Consider the following 13694-nt stretch of genomic DNA (forward strand, 5'->3'; position numbering starts at 1 on the left):
CAGCTCCTCCAGCAGCTCCTGCATCAGCTCCTGCATCAGCTCCTGCATCAGCTCCTCCAGCAGCTCCTGCATCAGCTCCTCCAGCAGTTCCTGGATCAGCTCCTGCATTAGTTCCTCAAGCAGCTCCTCCAGCAGACACAGCACATTCTGAGGTAACGGTCTAAATAGTCAGTGGTTGTTAGACAAACAAACAGTTTAGGTGTTTGTTACATAAGATTTTGTCTCTGTTATACTACCAGGTGACGCTTGAGGGTTGGCACAAAATGTGGGAGTCTGGTCCTTATGGCCTCAGCAGCGCAGACATAACGTGGCTGAAGGAGGACGCTGAAAGGGGACTTTTCCAGAAGGCAATGTCTTATAAAGACAAGCACGGCAGCACGAGGTGGAGGAAAGTCTTGAAGGACAACAGGATGTGGTTTCACCCTCCTGAATTTCCTGGAGTGGTGGAAGGAAAAGTCCCCTCAGCAGACTCCTTTTTTCATGGCTCCGTTTTTTTCTGGAGACCAGTCGGAGTGTGGCGATACAGTCTTCGATGCCCAAGGTCTGACTGCCCGGCACGCTCTAGTCAGAAGGCCTTTCTGTACCGTTGTGGGTACTCAAAAACTGTCAGGCAGATCTGCCACATGTCTGGCTGGTACTCCATGCTGACAGAAGTCCTGGCATGCAATGCTTGCAGAAAGGCTGCAAAGGAGTCTGAGGAACACTCCATCGGTCGATTCCTCTCATGGGATGCGTGCATCCTTAACCAGCTCAGTCCAGCACACAGAGCGGTGTTCCCTGCTGTCTTGACATTACGGTGAGTTCTCTGCATAATTCCACAATGATTTAAACCTAACCCTAAAAAAAGAAAATCAAAGATTTACAGGAATCCAAACACTGTGCTATAATTTTAGGCGTGGCGTGGACAAGCAGGTTATCCGCCTGATGAGGGATCGCACCGAGGGCAACACCATGGCCAAGGTGTGGAGGCAGGTCCTGGAGAGCCACTGCGAGGAGTACCTGCAAAGGAAGGACTTGTACACCACCCTCCTCAGCCAGTACAAAAAACCAGGGTCGATCACACGTAAGTTAAGAGTTAATCGTTTTCGTGTCGCTCATTACTGCAGATCTGACTTCAGCACAGCAGGAGACCTCACTATAATAGGAACAAATCTCCCCTCCATCCAACTCTTAAGGTTTTTTTGTTTTCACCACCAATAATGAAGTCTGCGTCTGTGTTTTTTCTGCTTTTAGGGAATTTTTGCCAACAATTCCAGCGACCACCGGCGAGGAGAGAGCTGCCATGTCCAAAGCTGTTAAGAAAGGCCTTTCTCATCGCAGAAGCAGATAACGTCGAGGACTACCGGACACAGATTATGTCTACTTTTGGCAAAGTCCTCAAGTACGACTCCACCAAAAAGGTAAATTAAACAAATGCAAACAAACAAATGACAGTCTGAGTGTAAGCATACAGGATTGTCCATTTTTGCATCAGGGGAAATTTGAGTCAATAAATCGTAGTAATAACAACTAGTATGGTAAATTAAATATAATATTTTTGTTTGATATTGATGGCTGTTTGGAGATATATTACGTTACATAGGATGTATTTTGGGACCAGTTTTAAAGTTCTATAACTTTCTGTGCTGGGATCAAAATAATAAATTTTTCTTTTTTGGAACAAAAGTAGTCTAATTTTATGAAAACATTTTGAACCCAAATTGAGGACTTAATCCAGATCGAAACCAAGATTGGATTTTTCTTAATCTTTTTCTTCTTTTTGGCAACCCATTTTCAAGATTTGTTCCACTCTGATGGAAAAAAATCAGATCAGATCACTTTTGAACATCTGGCCCCTGACGAAACTAATAACCCAACACTGAACAAAAACGCGGAATGAACGAAAAACAATAACAAATGTTTGAATCTCTTTGTTTTTTCATTATCAGATCTGCAAGAAACTTTCCGGGGATGGAAAGGGTACGGCAGAATGGTGTACCAACGTGGCCAACGAGCTGGGCCAGATCCTCACGTCAGTCCTGACTTGCGAGGAGTCGCTGGACAAAATGCGGCCAATGGCTGAAGGCCTCATGGAGAGGTACAGAAGAGCTGACGAGGCACCTCCCGAGCTCATGTATGTGGATCGCGGCTGCTGTCGTGTCCACGGCGTGTCTTCTGTGGAGCAGCTCTTCAGCGAGTGGACTGACAGGGGTATGCTGGTACGGCTCGACATCTTTCATTGGATCCATCGATTTGATGCAGCCTTACGGACGGATCACCATCCGAAGTACGCCCTGTTTAAGTCCGCCCTATCCGCTGCGGTCTTCGCCTACAACAAGGACGATGTGGCGCTCCTGGTACAGGCCACACGTGCCGGTCACCCAACGCGCTACGCTTCCCTGACTGACAGCCAGATCGTCGAGCTACATGTAAGCAAGTCAGACCTCAGCCGTCATGTCAGGAGGATCACGTTGGGTGCCCAGGAAACCTGTGCACGTGTCCAGAGGGCCATCGGCATCTTGAAGGGAGCAGCTGGGATGGATGAGAACCAGGTGCACCTGTTCAAGGACGCTGCGGCCATTGACCACATATGGGAGAACCAGCAGAAGCACCTCGAATGCATCCAGGATCCGCCGGGGAGAAACATGTACACCATTACGAAGTATGTGACCCGTAACGGTGTCCGTCTCCCAAGATACAGCACAGTGAGAGGGAGCAACAGCCTGGAAGGCTTTCACTCTTTTTTGCCCAACATGATCCCTGGGCCCCACTGTGCTGCTGTCCCCTTCCAGGTGTATCTCCTGGCTGGCATTGCACGCTGGAACTCAGACAGGGAGTCGGCCAGCGTCAAAGGCCAAAAAGGGAGAAAGCACATGGTGTACGTCTCTCCTCTGGTGCATCGGCTAAATGAAAGGTGTCAGGAACTGTTTGGGGAGGTGGAGGAGGCAAACTACAGGCCTCCAGTTCCCGCAGGGGATGAGCGGATCGGTTTGGAGTATCTGTTCTCTCAGTCATCAGAGCCTTTCAGTGCTCCAGACCATTACGCTCAGACCAGAGAGACACTTCGAGCGGGTGAGGATGGAGAGGATGAGGTCTCCGTTGCTGCGGCAGAGGAGGAAGAGGAGGAGGAGGAGGACGTGGGATACAACTCCGACACTGAGGTTGATCGTCTGACTCCTCTGAGAAACAGTCTGTGCCTCACTGACCAGGTAGCGGCTGCAGAGTTCGATCCCTGTGTGGAGGATGTGTGCGGTCCCAATCATCTCCCTGGATACCAACACGTAGAGGATCTGTGCAAAGTCCTTGTTGAGATCGCCTTGGAGGAGGGAAAGCTTGCGATGAGTGACTCTAACAGGCAGAGGGTCATCAGGGCCTGGAACAAACTTGACCTCCACGATCGCAGCATCCAGCAGTTTGACAGCCTTTACTCGGCACGCTGGGGCAATGCTCTGTTCGGCCGAACAAGTGGAGATCCGTCGGAGGCATCTTTGGTGCAAAAGCTTAAGTTCAGCAAGCGTTACTCGGCCGCCCATTTGGTTGACTCCAGAAAGAACCGTCTGATGTACTGTCTAATTAAACAGCTGTGGCTTCATCCTGGTTCTGGAGGAAAGGGTCAGGGATCGCCACTGAAGCATCACATCACAAAAATGTACCAGCGTGTGCAGCAGAGAGTGACTGTGGATGACGCTGAACTCAGCAAACTTGGTATTCCGATACTAAAAATAAATGCAAAGTGTGTTAGTGAGTTCATCAGGAGGCAGGAGGCCTTGTCAGCCACAAATGTGACAGATCAAGGTTTGGCTGTGCTCCGTCGTCATCAGAGTGTTTCTAGCACCAGCCAGCCCCCAGCGATCGAGCTTCCTGACGAAAGACCACACACCAGCCGACCTACAGTGCAGTATCAGGCCACTGAATCTTTGGCAGGGACCAGAAAGCTTAAACCGAGACTCCCACATCTCTTCTCTCTGGCCCCCGCTCCTCCCCCTCAGCTGTTACCTGCACCAGTCCAGACCATGCGCACGTCCACGCCAACTCAGCTGATGGGTGCACCCCTAACAGGACCTCCTGCAGTTTCCCTGCCGCAGGCATCCATTCCGCCACCGTCGGCATCAAGATCGACATTCTACAAAAGAAAGAAAGCAGAGCGCAGTGGCATGGAACATCCAGCCACTGTAAAAGTGTACATCTGTGCAATGTGTGGCCAACCCACTCAAGGCCACAAAAAATACAGGAAAAAGAGCTATTGTGAAAGTTCTAAAGCATCCACGTCCAAAGACCTTGCAGGACAAACTTTTGAGAATTTTGAAGACTTTAAAAAAGCAGTGGACGTTCTCCTGGGCTCTCAATCTCAGACATCAGAGTTGGTCTAAGCCAAGTGCTTTTTGCTCTACATACCACTCGACTTTCATCAGTGTTATTTTTAATCAAATGTTACCTAACAGTTGATTGTTTTACCGTTTATGTTGTGGTTGTGACAGTTTTACAGTTAATTGCCATTTAATAATGGTTTACAGCACTTTACTGGTTTAGAATACTGATGTCTTATTTTATTTTATGGGTAAAAAGTATGTTTTATGGTTGTTGTTTTTTTACTTGAATGACTGACCTGGAATACTTGACCTGGCAGAATGTTTATTATAAATAGATCACCATTACTCTGTTACTAGCATCTATATTCAATATAACTTTTGATAATACGGAGACACTGATTACAATCTATTGTGCAAGCTTTTGTTTCGAGCAGGTCAACAACACGTTCAGAACCTTTTTCCTTTGCACTTTTAACAAAGTGAGTTCAGATAATTGAGAACAGTGTGATGTTTGTTTTTCTAAATGTGGCAATGATTAATAAATTATTTTGTACAACTTGTATTTTCTGACTTCCTCTGATCTTTATTTTAATTCAGCCAAACATCATCAAAATCCATGACAATCCAAGACAAAATCCATGACATAATAATAAGCCATCCATTTTTATAATAATGTCCCCCAGTAAGTCTGGTACAGGTGGTTGAAACGTCAATGGCTGCTGACTTGGCTCCTGTGCATTGTTCCAGGCCTGCATGCAGTGTCTTCAAAAACACCTTTGTCCTTATGTCGTCAAAAGGGATGCCATTAGATTTCTCCCACAACCGCACTCAACAATCAAGCTCCACCTGCAACACACACATAACACTTTATTACAACAACAAAAAAACTATATACGTTGTTTAAATATGCATCACTTACAAATTGGGGTGTGGTAGATCATATTACAAGCTGTAAAGCCACAAAAGTGACCGATTTTTTTCCAAAATTATCTGCATCACCACAATTAATCTCATTTCTAATCGGGAGTACAATTACAGATGCCACAAGTAAGTAATCAAAGTCCACTTATGTTATTCTGCAAGCTCCAACTTATAGTTGGCATTTGGAGCTCAATACTATAGAAAATCTCTATAGATTATTTTTTACTTATTTTTATATGAAAATATGGCATGCAGTTGCATCAAACAATCTGGTATAAACATCAATTTAAATTGTGAAAATCATTATTAATAAGTCGCAATTACAAGTTCATGCCAATAATCAACTATTTAGATTGTCAATCATGCAGCCCCTACTAGTCACAACAATGAGAGCTTCAGCAAACATAAAACAATAGTGCATTCAATGACTCATTGATTCTATTATTGTTTTAGTTCGGCTTAGAATGAATGAATGAATGAATAATGAATGACAAACCTGTTTCCAAAACAAGGTAAGCATAAAAGGGCATGGGAGGGACTACAGGGTTGACGTCACTTCATTCATGATTTGGCTGTAGCCATTCCACCAATCCCATCCCATGTGTGTCTAAATGTCCAGGTCAAAAATTTGCACTTCGTACGGTCCCAGGGCCATTCGCAGGGGTCAGCACAACCGGAGTGCAATGGCTGAGCCTCGCCCTGGGTGAACCACCTTCTTGATCATGGTATCTCCCCTGCCAGGTAAGTATGAATTCTACACCGACCCTGAAGGGGGAGCACTTAAGGCAACATTATTCTCAGTGACGATGAGACACTACTTTACTACAATCTATCAAACACACAAATAAGGCAGAATAGTTTCACCTGTTCTTAGAAGGTTTCACCGCAAATCTAACTATTAACAGCATATCATGATACTTTTACAGAGAAAACATTCCCATGATGCAACAGTAGAGTAAATCAGCACATAAAATTCTCCTCAGAACATAGAAACCCAACCTTCAAGACCACAGACAATTAGCTAATCTTCTCTGAATGCTGAAAAACAGTTGCAAAGCGGAGATTCTCTGCTTTTCGGAGATCTTATGTGTCATATTTTGATATTCAGCGGCTCCTAGTGTACGTGATTACGTCATCACATTTTGACAACGTTGATTCGTCAGAAGAAACCAATGCATTTCTTTGCTTTGAGCCAAACAGGAACGATTGTTGATGCTAAATCCCACCCCCCAATGCCCCAATTGGTTCAAACTGTCCCATATTCAACCAATAAACACAGGTTTTGGTCTTCTGAACCGGCATTTAGGATTTTTAGCATGGTAAATTTGAACAAATGCAAAGTGAAAGTAAAATCTGTCATGTGTGCATGAAAACTAACACAAAATACATTTGCATAAGATAACGCTCCAAAAAAAGCCCAGAAAAACACACAACTGAGTACTTTAACAAAACACAGGGTTTCCCCTACCATTATATAAGGGGGGGGGGGGGCGGGCGCCCCCCTAACGGCTCGGCCCACCCCCCTTGAAGGTCAAGTAAACTAGATTAGATTTTCTTTATAGCGCCAGATTACAATTTATGTCATTAAACAAACTAAACAGCCTTTAAGTAATATGTTATTTATCTTATTTCCCGATGGCATGTCTTTTCTGTCTTGTGTTTCCACATTTACAATTATCCCAATGAGTGCACACGCGCACACACTCACACAAAAACACTTGCGTCACATACAGATGAGCACTAGAGGATGGAGAGCACACGGCGGGAAATGTCGTGTCAAACAGATGAAAACCAGACAAAAATATTTCTGTTTTTTTAAACGCTCACATGGAACTGAAGATGGCAACACTCACTGTACTGCGAGTAGCAGCCGGAGTAGCTCTCCTTCTCCAAGTCTAAGTGCTGAGCATCCTGCCCCTGACAAGCATCAAAAGTCTACTCATCACCGGATGACAGGTTTAGACCCAGCATGGCTGTTTATCCTGAAACTTTGTTTTTAATTTGGCATTTATGTAATCATGCATACATTGCTAACAAGTCTTCACTAGCGATTATGCTTGTGGTTGCCAGATGAGAAGAGCTCTAAGCCCCAAAACAGAGATGGCGGACAAAGCGCTGATGATGATGATGATATGAAAACAGCCTATGAGTTTAGCGATCTCTCCACAACGATATTCTGCTTACATGAAAGTGTCATATAGACAATCCAAAACCATTTGTACTGTTTGTGTTACCAAATGGGTCATGATCAAACTTTCACTGAGGTTCAATAATGGATCTGTTGTGTTTGAGGAATAAATGCGCTTTTCCTCCCTTTGACAATAAAATGAGGAAAAATTAAAATATATTGGAATAGCTGGAATTTATATTAAGATTTTCTAAAGTTTTTTTTTTTTTAACCAGTTTTTGAGTTGAAAATGGCATGGCAATGTTAGGTTTCAGTGTGCATTCACAATATTTGAGCAAATTTACTGTGCGATCAGAGTGGCTTTTTCCCATTTGTAAAAGACCCGGCTTTAAGTGTTGATGTCTGTAAATTTTCCCCAACCAACCCCCCAAAAGCTGTAAATCTAGGGGAAACACTAAAACAAACCAAAAACTTTCAGTTGCAACAAGCGTATTTTTCATTCATATTGTGTGTAGTTTGTAAATCGTCTGCAATGTTTTTATTTTTGTTACAGAAAACAAATTGTGCAATTGTTTTAACTAAATAGCTGCATGGGTTGTTTTGTTGATCATAGATTGAAAACATTTCTCTGAAAAAGTCACTTTTTTTTTTACTGTGTTTTGTTATTATATGAACGCAGATTAAATTTTCTTTACTCCCTAAATGTTTTTATGGACACATCTATATTGTTTGTAAACTAAATAGACCTGTTTTTCACTGAAAGGGCCTCTATCAATATTGAGAAACAATAATGTACATTGTGGAAAATAATGTGTTGTTTTGAACCTTGAACCTAGGCCTGTCATCCTTTCCTTTCAGTGAACTTTTTTATGAAGCGCCACGACACATATATATTATCGGCCGATATGAGCTAATTGCATTTAAATCGGCATCGGCGTTTATAACGGCCGATGGAACATGAGAAACGGAGTCTCATGCTTCACTCATGTTATGAGTGTTGCATAGTTTGCCCACCAGAGGGCGGTCTGCAACTCCAGAGTTGACAACAGTGCCAGAAATTCACTACAGAAGAAAGCGATCAGCCACCCAGGTGAGTCTGTCGTTCCTCATGTGAAATGATTGTAGATTTAGTTCATACACTGTATATAAAAACGGTGTGGTAGTTCTAGCTAACGGTCCTCATTATCACTTCTAAATATTCTGCAACATCACTTACAGCCGCTAATGCATTGCTATATTAGATTAGCCACAAAGCTAATACCATGTTTATCAGTGGAAGAGCGCGAACGTTAATAAGAGGTCAAACTATAACGTTAGCATTGAACTTAGTCTTATTCTATTGCGGTGTGTTTCCCACATAATGACTGCGTAATGGTCCTTTCACACAGGACGCGGTATGTACGGCGCTTGGCCGCTGGGTTTAGCGTTGCCCTTCAGATACAATGCGATTTGCGCTGCGCTGCGCTATGGCGTTGGCGGCGTTTTAAAAACTTTTAGCGGGAGCTCTTTCATAGTCTGTTGTTCCTCCTTTTGGTCAGCAGCAAACATGTATCTGTCCCGTTGTAAGAAGCGAGCGATAGCGCTAGTCCTGCTGATGAAAATTAAGAGAGAAGCTAGGAAGAAGAGGCTACCCTCAGGTCCAGAGCACAATTTGGTGAATTCAGGCTGGTTACGTTACTCTAACGCTAATATAGCTTCCTTTTTAGCAGCCCCTTAAATGCTTGCTATTAACTTGTTTGAAGGTGGTTCTTCTCAAAATTGACAGCGGTGTGTTCATGGCACTAACGTTAACCATTCAACTTCGAATTGATTCCGTAATCTTCCAGTAACATTAGGCTAACTTTACGTTCGCCAGCGCATGACGATGTTTTGATTCAGACTGCACAAAGAGAAGAGGAGAAGATATACGGGTCCGTTGTGAATGTGTCTGTGAGAGCAAATGTAGTGTAGTTACAGTAACTACAGTAGGTGCGTCAGAAATGATTAAACCAGAGGGGACATGTAACTAAATGTGAGCTGACCACGCGCTTTTTTTTTTTTTTTTTTACATATTGTTTCAAAGCAGCTTTACAGACATAACAGGGAAATGTTGAAATAATATAGTTAAATATAAGTAGGTAATACCTATTGTTTGACAAATAAAAAATATATATATATTTTTCTCATTTTTGCCTATGTAGGAGATCCCTGTTTATTATTATTATAATTCTAATGATGACATGAGTAATGATACATGGTGATATTATTAATACACATGCTTATTCTTTCTCTGTCTCTCTTTCTGCCCTACAGATGGCTGAAAAAGGTGAATGCTGTAGCAGCAAAGTGTGGGACTACTTCTGCAAATACTTTAACTTTAGTATTATAATTTATTTACAGTACACACACAGACTGTTAAAACCAGCTTCAACTGGAAGAAAGTAAAAGTGTTAAATGTTTAAAACCAGACTGTTTTTTGATCATTAAAAAATATATACTTTTGATGTGCAATTGTTTAGTCATTGATACTGTTATCTTTTTACATAAATCCCTTCTGGAAAATGGTTTATACAGCCCACATACATAGAACAGGCAGATATTTTGCTATTGAATGTTGTGTAAGTGCAGTTTATAGGAAATGGGTGTAATATCCAGTTTATTTTCAAAATCAAAATATCGGCTTATAAATCGGCTCTTTTCGAGTCAATATCGGCATCGGCCCCCAAAAATCCATATCGGTCGGGCTCTACTAGTAACCCCCCTTTTTTGGCATGGAGACAGAAATGACATACCCAAAATAAAAAGGTTTCTGCTCATGATTCTTTCTGACTAGATACATAATCAACCTTTGTTCACAAAGCTGACACTTTAAAGTTTACTGTTCAGGAATCAGAATCACTCAGACTGTTATGATAATAGAGATATATAAGCTCAAACATAAAAACAAAAATAAAATATTAAAAACATATTTTTTAAATGTATTTTAAAAATTGTTGATGTAGGATATGAGTTTGAAAGCACAGTGTAGCTAAGGCCACAAGTCTTCCAAAACTTCATAAAAAATTTCATAATCGAATCTGTAAAACTGTGAATTTTATGAAATATTTTCTAAGGCCATGTCATGTGTGTTTTTAGAGAAGGCTAATCAGATTGATTTATGGCCCTTGTCATCTCTGTAAGATCTCACATGTAAACTCTCCTGTGTATTTTGTATGTGTGTTTAGCTGTGAAAACTGTCCAATTCATTATTCTATTCTATTAGTACACTTTTACTCAAAACTCACTTTAAACCCCGATCGAGTGTTTATAATAACTTCCTTTAGCGATCAGGGGTGGCATTTGGTCGTTTACTGTTGTAAAAATGTTATTTGTAGCCTTTTTCCATCGCTGCACAAGTTAGCATTTCCGATGTACATTTTTTTTTATATTTTATAAAATGCCCCAGATCTCAAGAAAATCTCATACCAAGCTTTACTATCGTAATCGCGGGTTTATTATTCGGATATTTCGTGTGTACAGAGGTGTTTCAGTGTTGTTGTGAGCAGATATGAACCAGGAACTGTTCACGAACCATGTGACACGATCTGACGCTGTCCGGTTTTGGGACTGTCAGACTGACAAGCCGAAGGTCCAATCAGAGTCTTTCTGGGTCACAGCTCGAGTACACGGAAGCAAACACACAGAGACGGCACTGGGAGAGGCTATTTATCATCAGATCGCATAAATCAGTGGAAAATGAATAGAAATGATGATTCTGTCTGAAGAAATATGAAGTAAACATCAGTAAATATATCCATATATCTCCGCGGATATGCATCTTTGGTCTATAAATCCTTATTGACGCTGTTCAGTGAGTCTATGTGAACACAAATAAACCGCTGCTGACGTAACTGAATATGAATGAGTGGTGAATTTCTATTCAAAATGTGGCATAATACGGATTTATTATTTTGCACTCCTGACATAAATCACTAAATATCTGTCACTGCAACAATGTTTTATCAAAATATTGGTCAAATATCGAAGCTTGAGTCTTTAAACTTCCAATTGATGCACAGTTTGTCCAGATCAAGTAAGACAGTGTTGTTTAACGTGCTGTGAAAGTGAAACAATAATAAACTGGGACCGTCGGCGATGTTTGCACGTAAAGGGGTTAAGTGAGATATATTATTTCGCTTTTTTTTTTTTTATGAAAACTTATTTTTATTTTAGGCCTATAACTTACATAGGCTATGCATTTTCTTTAAAGCATCCCATTTTTACATTAAGAATTTGTTTGATTTATTCATTTGTTCCCTCAATTTAATTATATCATGGGCTAAGGAACAAATTAAATGAAACATGAGAAGTTGCCACAAATTAATAAGTCGTAGGAATGAATAGCCTTTCTGCCCTGCGTCCCAATGCCCTGCAAAGTGCACGATATGAAATAATCTGGTGAAAATCTGTTTAAATAACATTAAAAGCCTAATTTGTACATTATGATTGAATGATGATGCATTTATAAAGGGTCACTCACAGCTGCTTGCACATGTTTTGTGCATGAGCCGCATGCATCCCAACATTAAATAAAGTAACCGGCCATCGATAAACTTTAATAGATTCAATCTCTCTCTAGATTAATCCATTGATTAATCGTTGACATCCCTATGACAGACAAAAGTCTGTAAAATGCCTGAGAGAACCAAGAGGTCCTCGCTGCAGCCTGTAGGATCAGATCCAATATGTATTGGATGTTTGACGAGCATGCTCAGTATTGGATTTTAATGTGCAAAGTGGGGCTGTCACTAAAGACAGTATTTAATGTAAATTAAACCGTTATTATGAGATATAGATGCATTTCATAGGCTTACACAAGTTATCTTATACTGTGATTTTAAACTAGTAGTGTATTCAAACTTTAAGCAATTATGACAGTTTTGAATAAAAGAGTTTGGTATGTAAGCTGTATATTTTTTTATTAGTTTGATTAATTTTAGAAATAAAACTAATTACAATTTTGTTTGTTATTTATGAAAAAATGGGTAACTATGGTCTTTATTTTTTCCTCTGATAGTCTAATAGTTCACCAATTGAATATTATTTGAATATCGTTCCACTCTCTGTGCTTTCCGTGACAGAGTATAAAAGTTATAGGCCTACTAAAACATGCAGATATTTGTTTATACCATATAAATATAAAAAGAAAACAACGTGCGCGTAAGCGTAGTATATCTAGCCCAGAGCCATATAGAGTGAGAGTTGCGACAACTCCATTGACTCCAATGGAACGCTTTTTTTACAGCAATGGCGGCTTGTGGAGCCTCTAAATAGTTCCCGGAAGTAGCAGCAAACCGATGCCGCGCCGTAGAGATGCAGCAGAACAAACCGTTCGCGACGCACTTTTAACAGGTAAGACGTTTAAATAATAAGATTGCATATTATCAGTACATCTTAATAACAATAAATTGCAAATTAAAACCTTCTAGTAGATTACCACTCATTGAAATGAGTAGATTTAAGGTTTGTTAGCAGATAACTAACAGATTAGGCTAGGATTGGAGCTGAATAAAGTAACGAACACCCTAATAATTGTAAAATCTTTTCTCATAATTCAGTTTCATCCATCGTGTTTGCAATTAGAAAAAAAGGAGTATAAACATATTTTTTTGCAGGGTGGGGAAAGTTAGCTAACGTTACATTAGTTAGTTCAATATAACGTGTGACAGCGGTGAGTGGAAGTGGTAAAAATGAGGTTATAAAGTTTGTTCCTTATTACACGTATTAAATTACTTAATAATAAAATGCACCCTATTGATGTACATTTAGAGTGAATTGAGTTTGCAAAAACATGGGTGGAGTGTTTTTAGTCATTGTGATTCATTTACTATTACCTGTCTATATTATATAATAATACTGTATTATATACTTAAACTTGTTAGTGTATAAAAGTAACATACTATAACATTCTGTGGGTGCTGGTGGGTGGAGGATTAGTGGTGCCACTGAACTGTTCTGGGATGGAGCATCAGTGAGGATGCAGGTCAGGAGAGCTGAGGGGACCTTTTTTTTTGATAGCTGAATTTTCATTATTTTTCTTAGTGCTGCCTTTGCATTGTTTGATTTGTTTTTTGTTTTTTTTTCTTGTCTCTTAAATTTTTTTAATAGACCCAGGTAACTGGCTGATGGTTCACTGGAATGCTGACTGCTGCTGGCTGACTGGGCAGTGTCACCTGTCCCTGTCTCTCCTCTCTAGCCATGTCCTTTTTCTTCACTCTCACTTTCCCTTCTCTGAGTGTCCTCGTTCTTTTTTCCTCAACCTTTGAAACTGATAGAGGTAGAATACATGGTTTTGCTTATTTTAAATATTGAAAATATCACATCACTTTACTTCAACT

The 13694-nt window shown here is 40.8% G+C and overlaps 1 protein-coding gene and 1 pseudogene across 1 annotated transcript; one reads left to right on the top strand and one right to left on the bottom strand.

Moving 5' to 3' along the window:
• The first annotated feature begins 30 nt into the window (after positions 1-30).
• Positions 31-5134, top strand: LOC113076159 (uncharacterized). Its single transcript, XM_026248823.1, has 5 exons — positions 31-152; positions 240-796; positions 894-1063; positions 1234-1400; positions 1929-5134. The coding sequence occupies exons 2-5, from the start codon at positions 264-266 to the stop codon at positions 4347-4349; spliced, it is 3291 nt and encodes a 1096-aa protein (XP_026104608.1). The 5' UTR covers positions 31-152; positions 240-263; the 3' UTR covers positions 4350-5134.
• Positions 5135-5828: 694 nt separating this feature from the next.
• Positions 5829-5959, bottom strand: LOC113076167 (uncharacterized; annotated as a pseudogene).
• Between the last annotated feature and the right edge of the window lie 7735 nt (positions 5960-13694).

The sequence above is a fragment of the Carassius auratus genome, unplaced genomic scaffold, assembly GCF_003368295.1.
Source record: "Carassius auratus strain Wakin unplaced genomic scaffold, ASM336829v1 scaf_tig00019222, whole genome shotgun sequence".
In the NCBI taxonomy this organism is placed as follows: domain Eukaryota; kingdom Metazoa; phylum Chordata; class Actinopteri; order Cypriniformes; family Cyprinidae; genus Carassius; species Carassius auratus.